The 20195-nt window shown below is 48.3% G+C and overlaps 1 protein-coding gene across 3 annotated transcripts in view; it reads right to left on the minus strand.

Annotated features, from left to right (window-relative positions):
- Window positions 1–529: 529 nt before the first annotated feature.
- Window positions 530–20195, minus strand: part of KCNIP4 (potassium voltage-gated channel interacting protein 4) — a 594747-nt gene continuing 575081 nt past the window's right edge. For all 3 annotated transcript variants that reach the window (XM_030192609.1, XM_030192608.1, XM_030192610.1), the window contains 3 exons: window positions 7561–7665; window positions 7385–7447; window positions 530–1138 (listed from right to left, as the gene is read on the minus strand). In XM_030192609.1, the coding sequence (XP_030048469.1) occupies window positions 1091–1138; window positions 7385–7447; window positions 7561–7665 (216 nt within the window). In that variant the 3' untranslated portion in view covers window positions 530–1090. The remainder of the gene's footprint in view (window positions 1139–7384; window positions 7448–7560; window positions 7666–20195) is intronic.

Genomic DNA, 20195 nt, shown 5'->3' on the forward strand with positions numbered 1-20195 from the left:
CTGACCCATTTTAATTTTCAAAACTGGCACTTAAGATGCTCAAACTAGATTTACATGTATATCTAGAATGACTGTGAGGGATCTACTGGACGTCTAACTGACAGAAGTCTCCTCTGACTGACTCTCTCAGTGCCCCCTTAAAGCCAGCAACCAGGTCACTCCTGTAAATGGCAGCCATCTTCCCTCTTACAAGCCTAACAAACTATAAGAGAGATGCCAAATTTCCCAGTTCCTCTCTGGAGACCTTTTGGCCAGTCCTCGGTTTGAAGTTACATCCTAAAGTGGTTTGGGATCTGAAGTGCCTGATACTGTCCATTAAAATTAGTGCTGCAAGTCCCATAATGCTCCAAGAGTGGTAAAAAAATCCAGGACTGCCCTAAAATCTCCAACCTGGAACTGGGTAACTTGGCATCTTTGCTATAACACACTGTAACTCTGGGCTTGTGGCACAATTTAAACAACACAATACCAGCTTCTGTAACTGACAATTTTTTCTTTACATGTTTGTTTAGCACAAATTTCACTGAAAGCTCCAAGGAAACTCCAAAGTCTTGATTTAAGCATGAGATTCATGTGAATCTCTGACCTCTGTTATACACTTTCTCTGTGATTTATGATAGGGGACATGAAGAAGAGGAAGATTTATAGCAAGTAAACACTAAAAGAATGAGTGAGGTGGAAGACAGATGAATACTACTTACCCAAATGGAATCTGTTTCCCTTCTGGAAGATGCTATCTGCAGTAGATACAACTCTACTTCCACTGGGAAGTAGAATATCTTTGTAACTAACTATCTTTTTTAATGTATTAAGGTATGAATCAAAAATATTTATAGAGACTTTGAAGAAAATGTCACAAACTTGGTAGGCAGGTTCAGCAGGACTGCCAAGATTCTATGTTTTGGAATAAGAAGAGAGATTCTTTCCTGTGAGTAACCATGCTTTTTGGGCAGGCTTTCTAATTAAACAAAGCTTATTTGCATATTATAGGAATCAGTGTAAAGTCAGTCTAGCTGTAGTAAATTCAGCTTTCAGAAGTGCTGTATAATAGTTCAAGTTCTCCAATAACTTGTAGAGAGAGCTAAATAGGTTAAATCACATTTTCAAACAGTTGCATGGAGCGCATGATGTTTTCATCCTGCAAAAACACAAACACATGTACGAAAAATCAGTGCATAAGCTTAGTTAGAAATTAAGCAAAAGATCATTTTAAGTGTTTATTGTAGATTCTGAATGTAATACTCATAAATTCTTTTCAAATTCATCCCATTTAAGCATCAAGCACAGTTACTCGAATATTTTGAAGTCAAGGGTGGCACATGGGGGATGTGGAGGGAAGCAGGGCCTTTTTCAGAGACTCATTCTGAGAACTCATTTGCCTAAGTCAGAAGGGACTGAAAAGCATGGTAGAAAAACAGTGATTATATTTTCTCAGTATAGGGATCTTTCTGTGGAACTCAATCCCATCTCATCTCTGCCTACAAACCTTCCTGGTCCAATTTAAATAGATTTGAAGACATTTCTATTTCAAGATGCCTATGCCTGAAATTACCTGTTGAGTGGGCCCTGGAAGATGCAGAGCATCCTTATGTACAACCCACCCCCCTTTGCTTTCTTAGCAAACATTGTAGTCCCACCCTTTCATTCCTCCACTGTGATGTCCTTTTAGGGGTATTTTTACAAAGGTGAGATGAAAAATAGCTTGCAGTAGTGTAGGCACGGGTTTTGGGCGTGCACCGATCCATTTTTTAGCATGTCTATAAAATAGGCCTCTTTTTGTTCGCCGAAAATGGACATGCAGCAAAATAAAAATTGCTGTGTGTCCATTTTGGGTCTGAGACCTTACCACCAGCCATAGACCTAGCAGTAAAGAATCTGGGTGCTAATGACCTATGCATGTCAAATGCCACTTGGCGCACATCCGTTACGCGCACCAGAAAATTAAAATTATTTTTCAGATGCGTGTAGTGGTAACCAGGCGGTAAGTCCAATTTGGTGCATGTTCAGCACGCATAGGTGCCTACGCGGCTTAGTAAAAGGGGTCCTAAGTTTGTAAACCGCCTAGATGGCACATCCGTAGATGTGGTCCACTGCTGTCAGTGGTCCACTGCTTATGGAGAAAGCTAACCAGCTAGCTGAAAGTCTTGGACTAACTGAATTCAAAGCCACTGTTGGATGGTTGGAAAGATGGAAGGAGAGGAACAACATAAAATTCAAGAAACAGCATAGTGAGAAACAAGACACTGATGACTTTGGTGCTGAACATTGGGTTTTTCAGTTCTTCCTACCATCTTGAACGAGTTTGCACCTCGTGACATTTTCAATGCTGATGAAAACGGTCTCTACTGGCGAGCTCCTGATGGAACACTTCCATTCAAACAAGCCGAAACTACAGGAAGTAAAACGTCGAAGGACTAACTGATGATCCTTCTTTGTTGCAATATGGATGGGAGTGAGAAGTTGGAACCTCTCGTCATTGGAAAGAGCAAACAACCCCTTGCTTCAAGAAAGTTAAGTGACTTCCTGTGTCATATGAGGCTAACGCAAATTCATGGATGACTGGGGAAATTTGGAAGCAGTGGCTAAAGAAGTTAGACACTAGAATGCAGGCACAAAAGATTCAGATTTTGTTGCTTTCAGATAATTGTGCTGCACACAGTGATGATGTCAGGCTGTCTAATGTCAAGGTGGTCTTCCTGCCACCAAACACTACCTCTCTGATCCAACTTATGGATCAGGGCATAATAGCCAATTTCAAAGAACATTATTGGGCTCTTGTACTACGTCGTCTGATGAGCGTTATGGATGACCAGACTAGCTAGGATAAACATGCTGTTGAACTTGCTCGTAATCTATCACTGTTGGATTCCCTACATATGCAGAAAGAAGCCTGGAATCATGTTACATAGGCAACCATTGTGAACTGCTACAAGCGGGCAAGCTTTGTTAAGGATGTGGAGAGGGACGAAATAGATGCAGCTGTTGCAAACGCGTCAGATGAACAGGTTATTGATATCCCAGCCAGTGTTACTGAAGAGGAGTTTCATCGCTACGTAGCTGTTGATTACGATCTACAAACAGCTGACGACAGCACTTATGTTGAGATATGCGCCTACATGCAGGCAACAACGGCTGATAATGAAACAGATGATGAAATGAGTAGCGAGGCACAAGGTAATGAAATTCAACAACCTCCTGTCACTTTTGCAAGAGTGCTGGAAAGTCTCAACATCATGCGGGCCTATCTGGAGGCCACTGGATGTCAGTGCTATGACAGTTTTTACCGTTTGGCAGACATAGTCTATAGAACTCACAGACACAAGAGTGTACAGAGGACTATGACTGATTACTTCAAGTAAGCCCAACGTCATATGCTGGATGTTGATTGGGGTGTCCCGGCTGCGGGGTCGTCTAGAAGCAAAGAGATCTTAGATTCCCTACAGGAAGAATTGTTCCGGCAGTGTGTGATGGAACCAACATGGGATGGAGCTGTTCTAGACCTGGTGCTTATGAATGGAGAGTACGTTTCTGACATCAAGGTGGCTGACCATTTGGCATCTACTGATCATCATATGGTATGGTTCAATATTAAAACAGAAGAGAGGGCTCATTCGAGATTGAAGGTCCTGGATTTCAAAGGAACTAACTTTGCCGAGATGGGGGAATTTCTCAAGGAACAGTTAGCAACATGGGAACAGCTGAAGGATGTACAACAGCAATGGACAAGACTGAAAGGAGCTATATTAAAGGCAACTAACCTTTATGTTAGAAAATTACATAAAAGTAAGAGGAAAAGAAGGCCTCTCTGGTACTCGAATGTAGTAGCTGAAAAGGTAAGGGAAAGGAGGCTAGCCTTTGCACGTTATAAGATGACTCATAAAGATGAAGACAGGAGAGAATACCTAAATAAGTGAAGAGAAGCTGGAAAAGCTATCAGGAAAGCAAAGCGGCAAATGGAGGAAAAGATAGCTAATATGGTAAAATTGGGGGACAAGACCTTTTTCAGATATGTAAGTGATAATAGGCTCAAAGCTGAGGGAGAGAAATATGTGGAAGATGATAAGGATAAAGCTGAAATGCTTAACGATTAGTTTAGCTCTGTGTTCACGAATGAAAGACCGGGGGTAGGGCTGCAGAAAGCAAAGGCTAAAGGGGATGGATGTATGGTAGACCAAGACCCGTTTACGGAGGACTGTGTTCGTGAGGAGCTTGCCAAATTAAAAGTAGACAGAGCAATGGGGCCTGATGGGATACACCCGAGGGTGCTTAAGGAACTAGGCGAAGTTCTGTCATCTCTGCTGACGGACCTCTTCAATGCTTCCTTAGAAACTGGAGTGGTCTCGGTTTACTGGAGAAGGGCGGATGTGGTTCCTTTGCACAAGTGTGGAAGTAAGGAGGAGGTTGGGAATTGCATACCTATCAGTCTGACCTCGTTGGTGAGTAAGCTAATGGAAAAGCTTCTAAAGAGGAGGATTGTGAGATTTCTTGAACTACATGGAATTCGGAGCCGAGGCAGCATGACTTCACTAGTGGCAGGTCGTGTCAGACGAATCTGACTGTCTTCTTCAACTGGGTGACCAAACAGTTGGATGTGGGAGGGGCACTTGATGTGGTATACTTGGATTTCAGCAAAGCCTTTGACACAGTTCCGCACAGGCGACTGATAAGTAAATTGAGTGCCTTCGGTATGGGACCTAGAGTAACTGATTGGGTTAAAAATTGGTTGAATGGTAGGAGACAGAGTGTAGTGGTAAATGGAGCTTGCTCTGAAGAAAAGGATGTCATCAGTGGATTACCGCAGGGATCGGTTCTAGGGCCGGCTCTTTTTAACGTCTTTGTGAGCGATATTGCGGAAGGACTGTCTGGTAAGTTTTGCCTCTTTGTGAATGATACTAAACTTTGGTTTGGCTGTTGGGGGTCCCCAACCTCTGCATGCACGGGAGGAGCAGGGCAGCGAACGCGGCTGTGCCGGGGACCGGCACTGAAGAAGGCTTCGGCTGGTGGGGGTTAGGGACACCTGCCAGTAAAGGTATTTGTTTTTGCGGGGGGAGCGGTGAGGGGAAGCGGCAAGGAGGCGAGGTGGTGGGGGAGGCAAGGAGGCGAGGCGGTGGGGGGGGGGGGGGCGAGGAGGCAAGGCAAAGCGAGGTGGTGAGGGGGCGGCGGGGTGGTACTCAAAATGTGCCCCCAACCTTGGGCTCTGTCCCCCTCCAACTGTGAGGTCTGGCTATGCCCCTGGTGTATTGTAAAAAGAGGTGTGAATAAATTCTAACTCACGTAGATGAACAGGGTGCATGGGCATGGCCATGGAAGGAGTGTGGGTATGTTGGGGGCATTCTTCAAATGTACACATGTGGATATAGAATTTGGGGGAACCATGTCTAATTTAGGTGTGGGTATTTACACCAGGTTTTCAGTGGTGTGTATGGCCATGCCTAAATATAGGCGTATTCCCCGGCCGTATGCACTATTCTATAAACTGTGCCTAGCTTTTTAGGCATGATTTATAAAATAGTGCTGAGTGCTATTTTTGTACACACCTATTTTTAGACACACCTATTTTGGACACACCTATATTTAGACAAATATCTCAAGCCCTATTCTTCCTCCAAAACCCCAATTCCCCACACTTTTCTCATCTCCTGTAAGAAATGTGTGTATGAATGAGCTGTGAATATTATCTGTAATCTGTAACTGCTGAACATAAATGTACTATACAGGAACTTGAGACTAGAAATGAAACCATGCATAATAGAGGAAATGTATGTATAGTCTAGCTGGAAATGTGTGTGTACCTGGAAGATGTACTGAGCCAAATTGTCAACTGAAAGAAATCTAAGTGAACTGGAAGATATACTCAGTCAAATTGACAAACTAAAGAGTAGTAAATCACCTGGACCAAATGGCACACATCCAGGGATACTCAAAGAACTCAAGCATGAATTTGCTGATCTGATGTTAGTTATATGTAACCTGTCATTAAAATTGTTAAAATACCCGCACCTAAATTAGACATGGTTCCCCCAAATTCTATATCCAAGTGTGTACCTGAAAATTGGAGCCTGGTTAGTATGACGCCGATTTTTAAAAAGGGTTCTAGGGTTGATCTGGGAAATTACAGATCAGTAAGCTTGACATCAGTACCAGGCAAAACAGCCTGTATATTTGGTATGGTTGTGTCTTATTCCCTCGCAAAGACCTTGGACTCTAAGAGCTAATAGCTGAGGTAGGGTATGTTACTCCCAGGTTCGATCAGAACCACAGTCAGCTTCTAACCCCAAATGTTCCTCCACTTCCTCTCCCTCTCCCGGTTCAGATCAGTAAGGGAGGGAGGGAGGGAGAAGAGAGGCACTGTGGTAGAAAATGTGGGTTAGAAGTGTCCAGTTCTTCCTTTCCACTGCCATGTGGGGGGGGGGGGGGGGGGGGAATGGAGGAGCACGAGATATCGGGAAGAAGGGGGAGAGAACCAGAGGATGTTTCTTCTGCCTTCTGTGTCAGCAGGGGGATGCAGGACAGAGCCAGGACAGCCCTTATTTAATTAACCTGTGCAGGTTTCCATCAGGAGAGAGGCTCTGGTAACTGCACTGATCGACCACCACAGTTGGAGTGGCATACTCATATTCTAGTGTTCTAGGTAACTGCTTAGTTAACCTAATGGTTACACCTGCCCTGATTGCAGGTTATTCACAACTCCAGCATAAGATTGTAAGCAAGGTCGTGGCAAATGTATTTCACAGTCTCCATTTCCTTCCAGTACTGCTGCATACTGATTGGTAGTCCTGGAAAGCTGCTGATTGATTGTTAGTTTATTGCACTCAGATTTCAGTATGATTTATTCCCTACCCTTACTAGGTTGCATTCTTCAAAAAGCAATCCTGCAATCAGTACTCGATTCAACCATGATCAACTTGTAACTCCAAAGGATGATTTTGTGACTCCCTTGGGGTTGCAAATTACAGTTTGAGAACTGCTTTTCTAGGATATGGGAAGGCTGGGAAAAGAAGCTGAGGAATAACATTAAAGAAATTATTTCTTCACAGAGAGTATGGTAAATGTATAGAACAGCTTCCTTGTGGAGCGAAAGCTATCAGAACTGTGAAAGGTATGAGTTGGATATAGACGATTAGGAATAGAAAACCAAGAGGAAACCCAACGATCATGATTTAGGTACAGTGAGAGGGCTTATTAAACAGATGCCAATTTTTACCTTCTGTCAAATTGCTTATAAAAATGCATCTTTGTTGTGGCAAGCACTAAGTCTGGAGAAAAAGCTGTGTAGCACTGGATAAGCTCCAAACCTAGATCTATTACTTAGCAGCATATTACAGTTTCTTCACCGTTTAGCTAGCTGGTTGTCATACACAACCATCTTTTAATATGGACTCACTTTTTGGCAGCTTTCAATGAATTCATCTATGGTAACTACTCCATCTTTATTTTTGTCCATTTTCTGTATAGAAAAGAAAAAATTATTTTAATTTATCTTTACAGTTTTTAGGAGTGTTTATACATTTAGCAACATTTGCTGTTTTACAATCAAATATGCTGAATACAAGAGCTTACCTGGAAAAATGTTTCCACGTGTTGTCTGTGGGTTTCCTCTCTGACAACAGGATAAGTGCATTTTCCCATCATATCATATATAGCCTTCATTATATCGAGCATCTCCTACAGAGAGAAAAAAAGGCATTTCAGGATTCTGTAGTTTAACATCTGAGGCAATTTGACAAAAGAGAACATACTAGTCCCGTGATTTGACACATTTTTGAATATTAAGAGGTTTGACATAAAAGCAAACTATGATATCCTCTGTACAACAGTTTGTTCTGTAAGAGTAGGATGACGGTTCTTTTTTTTAAAATAGCTCATTTATATGAGAAGAAATGGTTTAGCATTACCCAAACATGTGGCATGATAAAACCAGGATTGACAGCTTTGATATTTAAATGCGGCATTTGACATAAATAAGTGAAATATTATAAAACAGAAGAGATGATTTATTGTATCTGAAGTTCAATAAATACTGTATATTTTCTGGTTTCAAAGAGAGTAAGTTGGTAATGATTAAAATAATTAGGGTCCCTTTTATTAAGTTGTGTTAAGGAGCCGGTGTGGGTTTCACCATATGGTAAACATTAGCATGGCCCCATACTAATATCTATTGTGTATTAAAAATGCTACTATAGCAAAAATTTAACACTAGCTTCTTAACGCGAGCAGGGGTGGTGAGTGAGCATGATGGGGGCAGAGCAGAGGAGTAGGGGGTAAGTGCAGCTGTGATAGGTACAGCTCGCTATCAGCAGATCAATTGCTGGTTGCCTTGGCTGATCCTTGTTTCTTCTCTTACCTGATATACCCCCTGATTCAACACCTTCCTCAGATTCAATCTGCCCAGCCAAAGCAGAGCTCCCCCTCCAATCCAATCCCCTCTCCCAAAGCAGAATCCTCTAATCTGATTCCTCCTCTAATTCAGAACCCCTTATGCTCTTCCCACCCATCCCTCAGGACAGGAGTCCATCCTTGATAGTCTAGTTGGATGGGGCAGAAGCTTTTTCCCCACCATTCTTGTCTCATCTGGCTCCAGGTGCAAAATGGTGCCTGTTGAACCCTAGCAGTAGTCTCTTGGTATCACTGAGGGGGTTAGCCTTCTATATAAGGACACCATTTTGTACTCAGAGCCAGAAGGGACAGGAATGGAGTGGGATCGCTCCTGCCCCATACTACTAGAACCACCAGGGAAAGTTCTTGAGGACTTAGGGTGTGTGGGAGGAGTATCGGGGGGGGGGGGGGAGGTCTGATTTGGGGGACATAATATTGGGGAGTCAGCAAAGTCCTGAAGAACTGATGCCAGAGAGCTAATAAAGAGACTGAAAAGCAGTGGATAAATTAGATCCCCCCCCCCCCCCCCCATAGTGGAATGTTTGAGACCGTGATAGAGCGCCAGAAGAGGTCACACAAAAAGGTTCCAGTTTAAAAGGTACTCTATCTCCTATTTAAAGGTTAGCATCAGTAGCCTGATTCTACCCTAGTTAAGACGAGGACCATCCTTTCAGAATAGGGTCCTTCTTCACTAGAATGTTGCCCAGTTCCTAACAAATCTAAATCCCTCTTCCCTGCACCATGTTTTCATCCATGCATTGAACCTCTTGGAGCTCTGCCTGCCTTTTGGGTACTACGTGTAGAATAAGGAGCATTTCTGAGAATGCTACCCTGGATGTTCTGGATTTCAACCTTCTACCTAAAAGCCCAAATTTGTCTTCCAGAAACTCCCTCATAGACATTCCTACTTTGTTGGTACTGTTCCTCTAGGGGTAGAGGATGCACTGGTACCTGGTCCAAAGTCTGCCTTACTGACTTCTGATGTGAACGACATTGGAATGGCTGAAAATTTAAATTAGTGCTGCCTAATCTCAACACTCTGTCATCTACTTTTTCTTTCATAGGTTCCATTAACCAAACATCCAAGTGAAGCCCCAATCACACGGGTCTACTGTCCAGTGTTTTATGCAAGCTGTTTATTCTTTATTACATAGTAACATAGTAACATAGTAACATAGTAGATGACGGCAGAAAAAGACCTGCACGGTCCATCTAGTCTGCCCACGATAAACTCATATGTGTATACCTTACCTTGATTTGTACCTGTCTTTTTCAGGGCACAGACTGTATAAGTCTGTGCAGCAGTATTTCCCGCCTCCCAACCACCAGTCCCGCCTCCCATCACCGGCTCCGGCACAGACCCCGTATAAGTCTGCCCTCCCCCATCCTAGCCTCTCAACCACCAACCCCTCTTCCCCCCGCCACCCAATTTCAGCTAAGCTTCTGTGGATCCATTCCTTCTGCAAAGGATTCCTTTATGCCTGTCCCACGCATGCTTGAATTCCGTTACCGTTTTCATCTCCACCACCTCCCGCGGGAGGGCATTCCAAGTTAGTTGCTGTTGAGACTTGGAAGGAGGAGGAAGTGCTGCCAGAGGCTCTGCAGGCTTCCAGGGGGAAGGGAGTGAGGCCTAGCTCCTTCCCCAGAAATGAGGAAGGTCCCTGGGGAGCGGTCCTCAGGAAAGCCCCAGGCCAGGGGGTCTCCTGGGGCCAGGGACCAGAAGGCCAGGAGAAGTAGTTCCCTCTCTGGCAGGGCTCCAGAGAGGAGGGAAAGGAGCCCTGTGGATCGAAGAGTGCAGGCTTCCACGGGAGGAACCCAGACCGGTACCCCCCTCACAGTGGCATGCCATCTAGCAGGTGAGGGGGGGAGAGAGCTGGGGGAGGCCCCAGAGAACAGCAGATCGGAGGAGAGAGAGGAGAGAGCAGAGGTAATGGAGATCTGCCGGGAGGCCCTACCGGTGTCAGAGGAGGAGGACAGTGACTCCTCAGAGGAGGAAGATTTCACAGACTATAGTCAGGATCCAGAGGACCCGACCAGTGGCCTGATTCAAATGGTGAGAAAGATAAAAAGCACAGAAAAAGAGGTGGTAGAGTTGGGGAAACGGGTTAAAATGGCAAAAGCCCTGTGCAAACTAGCCCCAGTGGAGCACCGCAAGACTTATACAAAGGAGGTAACCCGTTTGCTCAAGCTTCTTCAAAAGAAAGAACATTTGCTGGGGGCATTGAAAAAGGGCCCTGGGAACCCTCTGAGAGAAGTTTACATCAACAGAGAAAGAATGGCCTTGGGGGGAAAGGCCCTGACAACCTTCAAACAGTCAGAACAGCAAACAGAGAAGGAGAGTAGGAGCTCAGACCTTGGACCCCAGAACACCCAGGGGCCAGAGGAGCTTCCTGGGCCCAGTACCCAAAACACATTACAGTATATGCAGTACCTTGCTAGTCAGTCTCTGGCAGCTTCTGGAGCAAGCAGGACTGGAGGTGGGGCTGGAGAGGCATCCTCGTTAAAGGAACCTGAGGTTGGAAAAACTGAACAGGAAAAAAGTTTTAAAACCCAGACTTTTCATCTTGTAGAAACAGGGGCTGGAAGTTCAGGAGAGAGACTCTTTTCTACACCAGTGATGGTGGAAGCAGAACTGAAAAACTTACTTGAGCAAGAAGCAAGAGGTCAGCAGAGGCAGTTGCAGCCACAGGTTTTGTGCCCATTGCCTGCAGCAGGAGTTGAGAGCAGCAAACAAACACTGACTCCATTGCAGCTGGGGAGGCCCCGCCCATGCAGCACTGAGGGGCTGGAGGTCACGGCCAGGCAGGCTGCAGCACTGCCAAAGACTGAGAATGCTGAGGTTTTAGCAGAGGAAAACCTGGTGACAGAGAGTGCTGCAGCTGGACAAACAGCAGGTGAAAAGGAGGGGTTCTCAATGAAGAAAGCACAGGAGGATCAGGAGTGTTTGCAACAAACCGGCCTGGCAGCAGAGGCTCCAGCCAATCGGGCTGTGGGAGCAGGAAAGACTGCAGAACAGCTACAAATGCTGGCAGGTGAAATAGCTGCAGCGCCAGAAGATTCCCCATGTGTGAGAGGGCAGGCACTTCTGGAGTGTGGGAAGCCTCATCCGCTTGGCGAAACAGCGGGGCTGGAGGATCCGACGGAGCAGAACGTTGGAGGAAAAAGGGACCCGGTCCAGAGAGCAGGTTTTGGGCGGGAGGGAGGGGTACTTGCCTTGCCATGCGCACCAGAAGTAAACGTAACTGGTGGTACTAGGGATTCTGATTCCGGCCAGGCAGCGGGGTGGTTGGTTCTGGGGGGAGGGGTTGATTTGACGGGAGGGGGGCAGGGGCACCGGGAGGGGACCGGTTATATAGGGGAACCTGCTCTCAAAGTTCATACGGACCAAATCGATGGGGAGACAGGCAGGGTTTCTGTTGCAGGAGGCATTGAACTGATGGACACTGTGACTGCAGGGGATACGAGTGCTCGGGGGGTGAGGGGTGCAGGGGACCAAGGTTTGCTGGTTGAAGGGGTACAAGGCATGTTGGGGGGAGGGATAGGGAGGGAGGCTGAGAAATGGGGAAGGCTAGAGAAGGAGGATATGATGCATCAGGAGCGGGGGGGTCCCCGCGCTGGAGAAGGGGGGGGACGGTGGGGGGGGGTCCGTCCTTTGCGGCGGTGGTGGGTGGAGGAGGCGGGCGCAGGGGAACTAGGGGGGTAGGGGGGCAGCGAGGAAGGATGGGGAGGGGGGTGGGGGGGGAGGCCAGGTTCCTAAAAGGAGGAATGTGGTACAATTGAAATGGGTGGGGGAGGGGGGGATGCCAAGCAGGGATGCAGTCCTGAGATTGGTCCTTGGTCTAGGATTCCTCCCAGAGGACCTCTATGCCTGTATTCATCCGGTGAATATACCAGAATACGATATCAGCTTTCTAACCCAGCGAGGCATGGAGGTCTTCTGGGAGAGATACGAAGGGGTACGGGGGAGAGGGGACTGGAAGAACTACCGGGCCGTACCGATTAGCAGACCCGACCTGGTGCAGGTAACCCTTCTGGTTCGAAATGAGTCTCTATCAGGGGCGGACCTGGCCTTCTGGCTACAACGGTACGCAGAATTGCGTACCCCCTTGTCCAAACTCCCGGACCCCAGTAGGGTGTGGGCTGGAGGTTGGGGTGCGCAGGTTAGGCTGAGGCAGGCAGGGCATGTCACCCAGCACATTCCCTCCTCGGCGTTCATCGGCAGGGATCGGATTCTCTGCTTTTATAAGGGGCAGCCACGGCAGTGTCACAAGTGCGGGTCGTTTAGACATTTTAGTATGTCATGCCCGGTTGTGCAGTGTGGAAAGTGCGGGTCTAAGGAGCATCCCACGGAGTCCTGTATGTCTATTCGGTGCAACCTGTGTGGGGGTCTGGGGCATGCATTTCGAGCCTGCCCTTGGGCCTCCCATAATGGGGGTGAGGAGGAGATAGATAGGGATGGTTCAGGTCAGGGGGAGGGGGCAGGGGAAGCAGACCATGATCAGGTTCCCGGGGCGGGGGGGAAAGGGTCCAGGGAAGGACAGGGACAGGTAGAGGGGGGGGGCTTGGGGGAGGGTCGGAAGCGGCAGGAAGGGGAGGATGAGGGCTGGACGCGGGTGTCCAAGAAACAGCGAAGAGGAAAGGGGGGAAGGGGGGTGGGAATGGGGATAGAAGTAGGGAATAGATTCAGGGGTTTGGAAGAGGAGGGAGGGGTTGAGGAACTGGCTGGTGAGGAGGTAGAGGATGGGGGTAGCCGGCAGGACGGGTTGGGAGGTAGGGGAGAAGGAGTGAGGGGAACAGCGGGTAAGAGGAAAGAGAAACGGGGGGGGGGAGGGTTTTGAGGGACAAAGAGGGGGGAAGGGTAGGGGGGGAGGTGGGTGGATCGGGGGAGGTGACAGCTGATGCAGGGAGGGCGGGAGAGGAAAGGAAGGTAAGAAAGGATGTAGTAATGCAGGCCCGTGAGGGGAGGGAGGAAGGGTCGGAGGCGGGATTGATGGGAAGGGTGGAAGAAGAGGAGGTAGTAGGGGTGGAAGAGGGAGGAGAGGAGGGGGGCAGGTCGGTTGATGATCCCCAGGGAGGGAGGGAGGTGGGTGAAGACAAAAAGAAGATACGGAGGAAGAAAGCAAGGGTGGGGGAAGGGATGTTTAAGCTAGGGGTTCGGGATTGGGCGGAGGAGGAAGAAGAGGGTGGAGGGGAAGGGACCATGGATGATGGTGTGGAGAGAAGGGAAGGCAGCCAGGAAGGCGGGGGGTGTGGTAGCGAGGACTGATGGCGGGACTGCTATTGGTGTTCGCCACACTTAATGTGGCTAGTGTCGCCTCCCAGAGGGCAAGAAGCTTGGCATTTGATGGCCTCTCTGCTGTGGAGGCGGACTGTTTCCTCCTCCAGGAGACCCGGTTGCAGACGCTGGAGGACATCCGGCGGGCAAAGAGGGCCTGGAGATGGGGACCCTCTATCTGGGGTCTGGCCGGGGAGAGGTATGGGGGGATAGGCATCCTCTTTAAAACCAATAAAGTAGAGATTCAGAGGGTGGTGGAGCTGGGTATTGGTAGGTGTTTGGTGTTGGACGTAATATTGCGGGGGGTGGCCTTGCGGGTGATTAATGTGTATGGACCGCAAAGCAAACAGGGAAGGTCTGCATTGTTCAACAAAATTAAGCCTTACCTATACACTTCAAGGCAGTTCTCTGACCACAGGATGGTGATGATAGAGTTGGGGGGAGGGGGGGCGTGCAAGCTAGGGAAAGGGTTGTGGAGATTGAATCTCAAATGGTTGAAGGAGGGGGTGTTGCACCAGGAGTACCTGGAATTCCTAGCAGACCAGGTGTCCATTCAGGGTGTCTTCCCTTCCCTCAGGGACTGGTGGGAAGTACTGAAACACCGCACCAGAGGGTTCTTTCTCCGTCAGGCAAGGCGGGAGGGAAGGGAGGCCACCCGGTTGGGGATCGCCCTGAGAAAGCGACGGGATAATCTAATTTCCCGGGGGGGGAGGAGGGAGGATATTGAGGTACTGCAGCAGGAGGTTGAAAGAGTACAGTACAACCGCTACTCTTCCCTCGTCTACGAGCGGGACTTCGGGAAGCTGCTTGGTCCGGACCCGTATGACTGCTGCAAGGAATGAAGGGAGAGGAGGGTGGTGGTGGGGTTTAGGGATGAGGGGGGGGGTGCTCCAAGAATCCAGGGAAGGTATTTTGCGGGTGGTGGGGACGCATTTTGGGCGGGTTTTCTCGGACCTACAGTTGGGGACAGAGGCCATGGGAAGATATATTGAGGGGACCCTGGGGGTGGGTAACTGGGGGCCCCATCTTCAGGTCTTAACGCAGCCGTGGACGCTGGGTGAGGTGGAGGAGGCCATTGGGGCCTTGCGGCGCAGAACAGCGCTGGGGCCGGATGGACTTTCGGCGGAGTTTTACCAACGGTTCAGGGACCAGCTGGCGCCGCTCTTGCTGGAACTCTGGGAGGAGGCGCGAACAGGAGGATCCTTGCCGGAGTCTATGGGAGGATCAGCATTGGTCCTCCTTAGCAAAGGCAAGGACCCTCAAGACGTGGCGAACTGGCGACCAATAGCACTATTGAACAGCGACCGGAAGATCTTCGCCCACATGCTTCAAGCTCGCATGAGGAAGGTCTCCGGTGAAGTGCTAGCAGTCCCGCAGAGGTGTGGGGTCCCAGGAAGGGGGGTGCTGGAGGCAGTAGCCTGGGTGAGGGAGGGCTTGGAACATAGCCGGGTGGGAGATGGTAGGTTGGTCGTGGCCTTGGACCAGGACAAGGCTTTCGACCGAGTGCAGTGGGAGTTCTTGTGGAAGGTCCTGGATCACTATGGCTTCCCGGGGGAGTGGATCGCACAACTGCAACTGTTGTATGCTGGGGCGCGATTTTTTCCCCTGGTGAATGGATGGAGGGGGGCGGAGGTGGGGGTCACGGCAGGGGTACGGCAGGGGTGCCCATTGAGCCCCCTGCTGTACGCTTTTGCCATAGATCCCCTGGTGCGGAGGCTAGGAGGAGGGGGGGAGGGAGGGCTCAGAGGGGTAGAGGTTGGCAAAGGGAACGTATTGAGAGTCATCGCTTATGCAGACGATGTCACCGTTTGGGTGGCAGACCAGAGGGAGGGGAGGATGCTGCGGGAGACCCTTGAAGAATATTCCAAGGCATCGGGGTCACGGGTAAACCTGGGTAAGTGTACTAGCTTGTGGGTGGGTCCAGAGGAACGGCGATTTAACCTAGGGGGCGGGTTTCCTGCAGGGATTGAAAGAATGCGGGTGTTGGGAGTGTATTTTGGGGGGGGGGGATTACGGGCGGGAGAGTTGGGAGCAAAAGATATCAGAGGCAAGGGAAAAGGTGGATCGTTGGAAGGGGTGGCGGATGTCCATGGCAGACAGGGTCCGGTTGTTGAAGACCCAGATAGTCCCCATGTTTCTCTTCTTGAGTTACATCTGCCTTTTGCCGGAATGCTGTTTCACTTCATTGTACAGCGTGTTTTTTCAACTTTTGTGGGGCAACAGGATGAACCCGGTAAAACGCAATATTACTTACCGGTCGCGGGAGGAAGGGGGGGGGGGGGGTGGGGATGGTAAACCCTGTCTTGCTATTCTCCTCCCTGTTCATCCAGTTTAACCTTGGGCGGGGGGGAGGGCCGGAGGCCCCAGGGTGGGCACAAAGTGTTGTGCAGTGGTGGGAGGGATTTGGGGCCCTTGGGGGGGAGGGGGGAAGGTGGGGAGGTTGCGGAAGGGTTTCCCAGAGGGGGTAGGCTACTACAAATCCTTAGTAAAGCTGGTCCGGTTGTGGGACATTACATGGGAGGAAATAAGGGCGGGGCAGAGGGAGAGCTGGGTGGAGCGGGTTCGCTCCCAGCATTTCTCATCTCCCCTGACTCTTAGGGATGCTCCAGGGCCCGTGCTGAGGCAGGGCCTGGGCTTTATTTCATCTAGACGACTCCCGAACAAGTACAGGGACATTGCCTGGCTGTCCCTTCACGGTAAATTATATGTTAGGGCAAATATGCACCGAAGCATGCAGGACCGAAACTGCCCGAGGGGGGAGTGTGCTGGTCAGCTGGAGACGATGGACCACTTCCTTATGGAGTGTCCATTCTCCAGAGCAGTTTGTGGAAGAGTGGCCGCCTTGTTGGCCATCCCCAGCTTCACGTCCTACACCTATGCAGACTGGGTGTACGGGAGGCAGCAGGGGACGGGGCGGCTGGAGCCAGGTACCGCCTTCCTCATATCAGTTATTATCAGGTACTGCCTGTGGGTGGCCCGATGCGGGGTGTCTATGCGCCAGGAGTGCAGGTCGGCTGAGCAGGTTTCCTGGGTCGTTGTCCGAGCCGTCCAGGAATTGGCACGCTGGGAAAAGGTGGAGGGGGGGGGGGGTACTTAATTTTGGGGTTTGGTGGAAGCATGTACGCTTGAAGTTGATTTGAATGTATGGTGTGGGGGGGATTTGGGGGGGGGACGGGTTTTATCGGGTTTGTATTTTTTGTATAAAAGTGTAGTGGGGTTGGTTTTACAACGGCATGATGTAATGTCTTGAATATTGGTTTTTTCCGTTTTATTTAATAAAGGAATTCTCCAAGCGTTCACCTCCCTCTCCGTGAAGAAATACTTCCTGACATCTTTCCTGAGTCTGCCCCCCTTCAATCTCATTTCATGTCCTCTCGTTCTACCGCCTTCCCATCTCCGGAAAAGATTCGTTTGTGGATTAATACCTTTCAAATATTTGAACGTCTGTATCATATCACCCCTGTTCCTCCTTTCCTCCAGAGTATACAAGTTCAGGTCAGCAAGTCTCTCTTCATACATCTTGGAACGCAACTCCCATACCATCCTCGTAGCCTTTCTTTGTACTGCTTCCATTTTTTTAACATCCTTCGCAAGGTACGGCCTCCAAAACTGAACACAATACTCCAGGTGGGGCCTCACCAACGTCTTATACAGGGGCATTAAAACCTCCTTTTTTCTGCTGGTCACACCTCTCTCTATACAGCCTAGCAACCTTCTCGCTATGGCCACCGCCTTGTCGCACTGTTTCATCGCCTTCAGGTCCTCAGATACTATCACCCCAAGATCCCTCTCCCCGTCCGTGTCTATCAGGCTCTCCCCACCTAACACATACGCCTCCCTTGGATTTCTACTCCCTAAGTGCATCACTTTGCATTTCTTCGCATTGAATTTTAATTGCCAAACGTTAGACCATTTTTCCAGCTTCTTCAGATCTTTTTTCATGTTTTCCACTCCCTCCGGGGTGTCCACTCTGTTGCAAATCTTGGTGTCATCCGCAAAAAGGCAAACTTTACCTTGTAACCCTTCGGCAATGTCACTCACAAATATATTGAACAGAATGGGCCCCAGCACCGATCCCTGAGGCACTCCACTACTCACCTTTCCCTCCTCCGAGCGAACTCCATTCACTACCACCCTCTGGCGTCTGCCCGTCAACCAGTTCCTAATCCAGTTCACCACTTCGGGTCCTATCTTCAGCCCTTCTAGTTTATTCAAGAGCCTCCTGTGGGGAACCGTGTCAAAAGCCTTGCTGAAATCTAAGTAGATGACGTCCATAGCATGTCCTTGATTTAATTCTCCCGTCACCCAGTCAAAGAATTCAATGAGATTCGTTTGGCACGACTTCCCTTTGGTGAAACCATGTTGTCTCGGATCTTGCAACTTATTGGCTTCCAGGAAATTCACTATCCTTTCCTTCAGCATGGCTTCCATTACTTTTCCAATAACCGATGTGAGGCTTACCGGCCTGTAGTTTCCAGCTTCTTCCCTATCACCACTTTTTTTAAGGTCATCATAGGATTAAAATCAGACATCAGTGCTTCTTCTCTTCCCTCCAGGAAGGCAGTTCCAAAAAAAGCAAAACACGGCCTGTGTCGGGCTATTTATATATATGTGTGTGTATATATTTTTATTTGAATTGTGTTAATAAATTACGTTCCTAACGATCTGCTTTGTGCATTTTCCATCTTGGAGCTTGCAGACCGACTGCCTTTGTGCTTTCTTAGACCTATTCTTTATTAAGGTCATCATAGGATTATAATCAGACATCAGTGCTTCTTCTCTTCCCTCCAGGAAGGCAGTTCCAAAAGCAAAATTTTCACTTAATTCTCAATGTACAAAACATATAAGATTTCCTCCCAGGGTTGCCGTTCTGAGACCCCAATGGTCAAGCCATTCCTTACATTTACAGATCCCCTCTTTTCCCAGCAAACTTTCCAAGCATGGGGAAACCACACCAGCTTTAAGTTGTGGTACCTAAAGTTTAACTTCAGAAAGATATGAAGCCTGAAATCACATACAAACTCAGTCCATTCTGTCCAATTTCCCTCAAGACATATAACTCAAGAGGGAGGAGGATTCTCCCTTTCCCCCTTTTCCTAATTAGGCTGCAGTTCTTCATTATCAACAGGATCTAAATTATTCCTCAAAAAAATAACTGTCTTGTTCAAGATTGCTAGATTGTGTGACACAAGAATATTTTCTGTAGCTGCACCAATATTCTGGAATTCACCGCCTTTCCTTTGAAATCTATGTATAGAACAATGACATTTTGAAGACATTTAAGAACATATTTATTTCAATGGGTATACCATGGTACTGAAGTGTAAAATATTGATAAGAGGATTACATAAGTACATAAGTACATAAGTAGTGCCATACTGGGAAAGACCAAAGGTCCATCTAGCCCAGCATCCCTTCACCGACAGTGGCCAATCCAGGTCAAGGGCACCTGGCACGCTCCCCAAACGTAAAAACATTCCAGACAAGTTATACCTAAAAATGCGGAATTTTTCCAAGTCCATTTAATAGCGGTCTATGGACTTGTCCTTTAGGAATCTATCTAACCCCTTTTTAAACTCCGTCAAGCTAACCGCCCGTACCACGTTCTCCGGCAATGAATTCCAGAGTCTAATTACACGTTGGGTGAAGAAAAATTTTCTCCGATTCGTTTTAAATTTACCACACTGTAGCTTCAACTCATGCCCTCTAGTCCTAGTATTTTTGGATAGCGTGAACAGTCGCTTCACATCCACCCGATCCATTCCACTCATTATTTTATACACTTCTATCATATCTCCCCTCAGCCGTCTCTTCTCCAAGCTGAAAAGCCCTAGCCTTCTCAGCCTCTCTTCATAGGAAAGTCGTCCCATCCCCACTATCATTTTCATCGCCCTTCGCTGTACCTTTTCCAATTCTACTATATCTTTTTTGAGATACGGAGACCAGTACTGAACACAATACTCCAGGTGCGGTCGCACCATGGAGCGATACAACGGCATTATAACATCCGCACACCTGGACTCCATACCCTTCCTAATAACACCCAACATTCTATTCGCTTTCCTAGCCGCAGCAGCACACTGAGCAGAAGGTTTCAGCGTATCATCGACGACGACACCCAGATCCCTTTCTTGATCCGTAACTCCTAACGTGGAACCTTGCAAGACGTAGCTATAATTCGGGTTCCTCTTACCCACATGCATCACTTTGCACTTGTCAACATTGAACTTCATCTGCCACTTGCACGCCCATTCTCCCAGTCTCGCAAGGTCCTCCTGTAATCGTTCACATTCCTCCTGCGACTTGACGACCCTGAATAATTTTGTGTCATCGGCGAATTTAATTACCTCACTAGTTATTCCCATCTCTAGGTCATTTATAAATACATTAAAAAGCAACGGACCCAGCACAGACCCCTGCGGGACCCCACTAACTACCCTCCTCCACTGAGAATACTGGCCACGCAATCCTACTCTCTGCTTCCTATCTTTCAACCAGTTCTTAATCCATAATAATACCCTACCTCCGATTCCATGACTCTGCA

This window comes from Microcaecilia unicolor, chromosome 2 (genome assembly GCF_901765095.1).
Source record: "Microcaecilia unicolor chromosome 2, aMicUni1.1, whole genome shotgun sequence".
NCBI classification, from domain to species: Eukaryota; Metazoa; Chordata; class Amphibia; order Gymnophiona; family Siphonopidae; genus Microcaecilia; species Microcaecilia unicolor.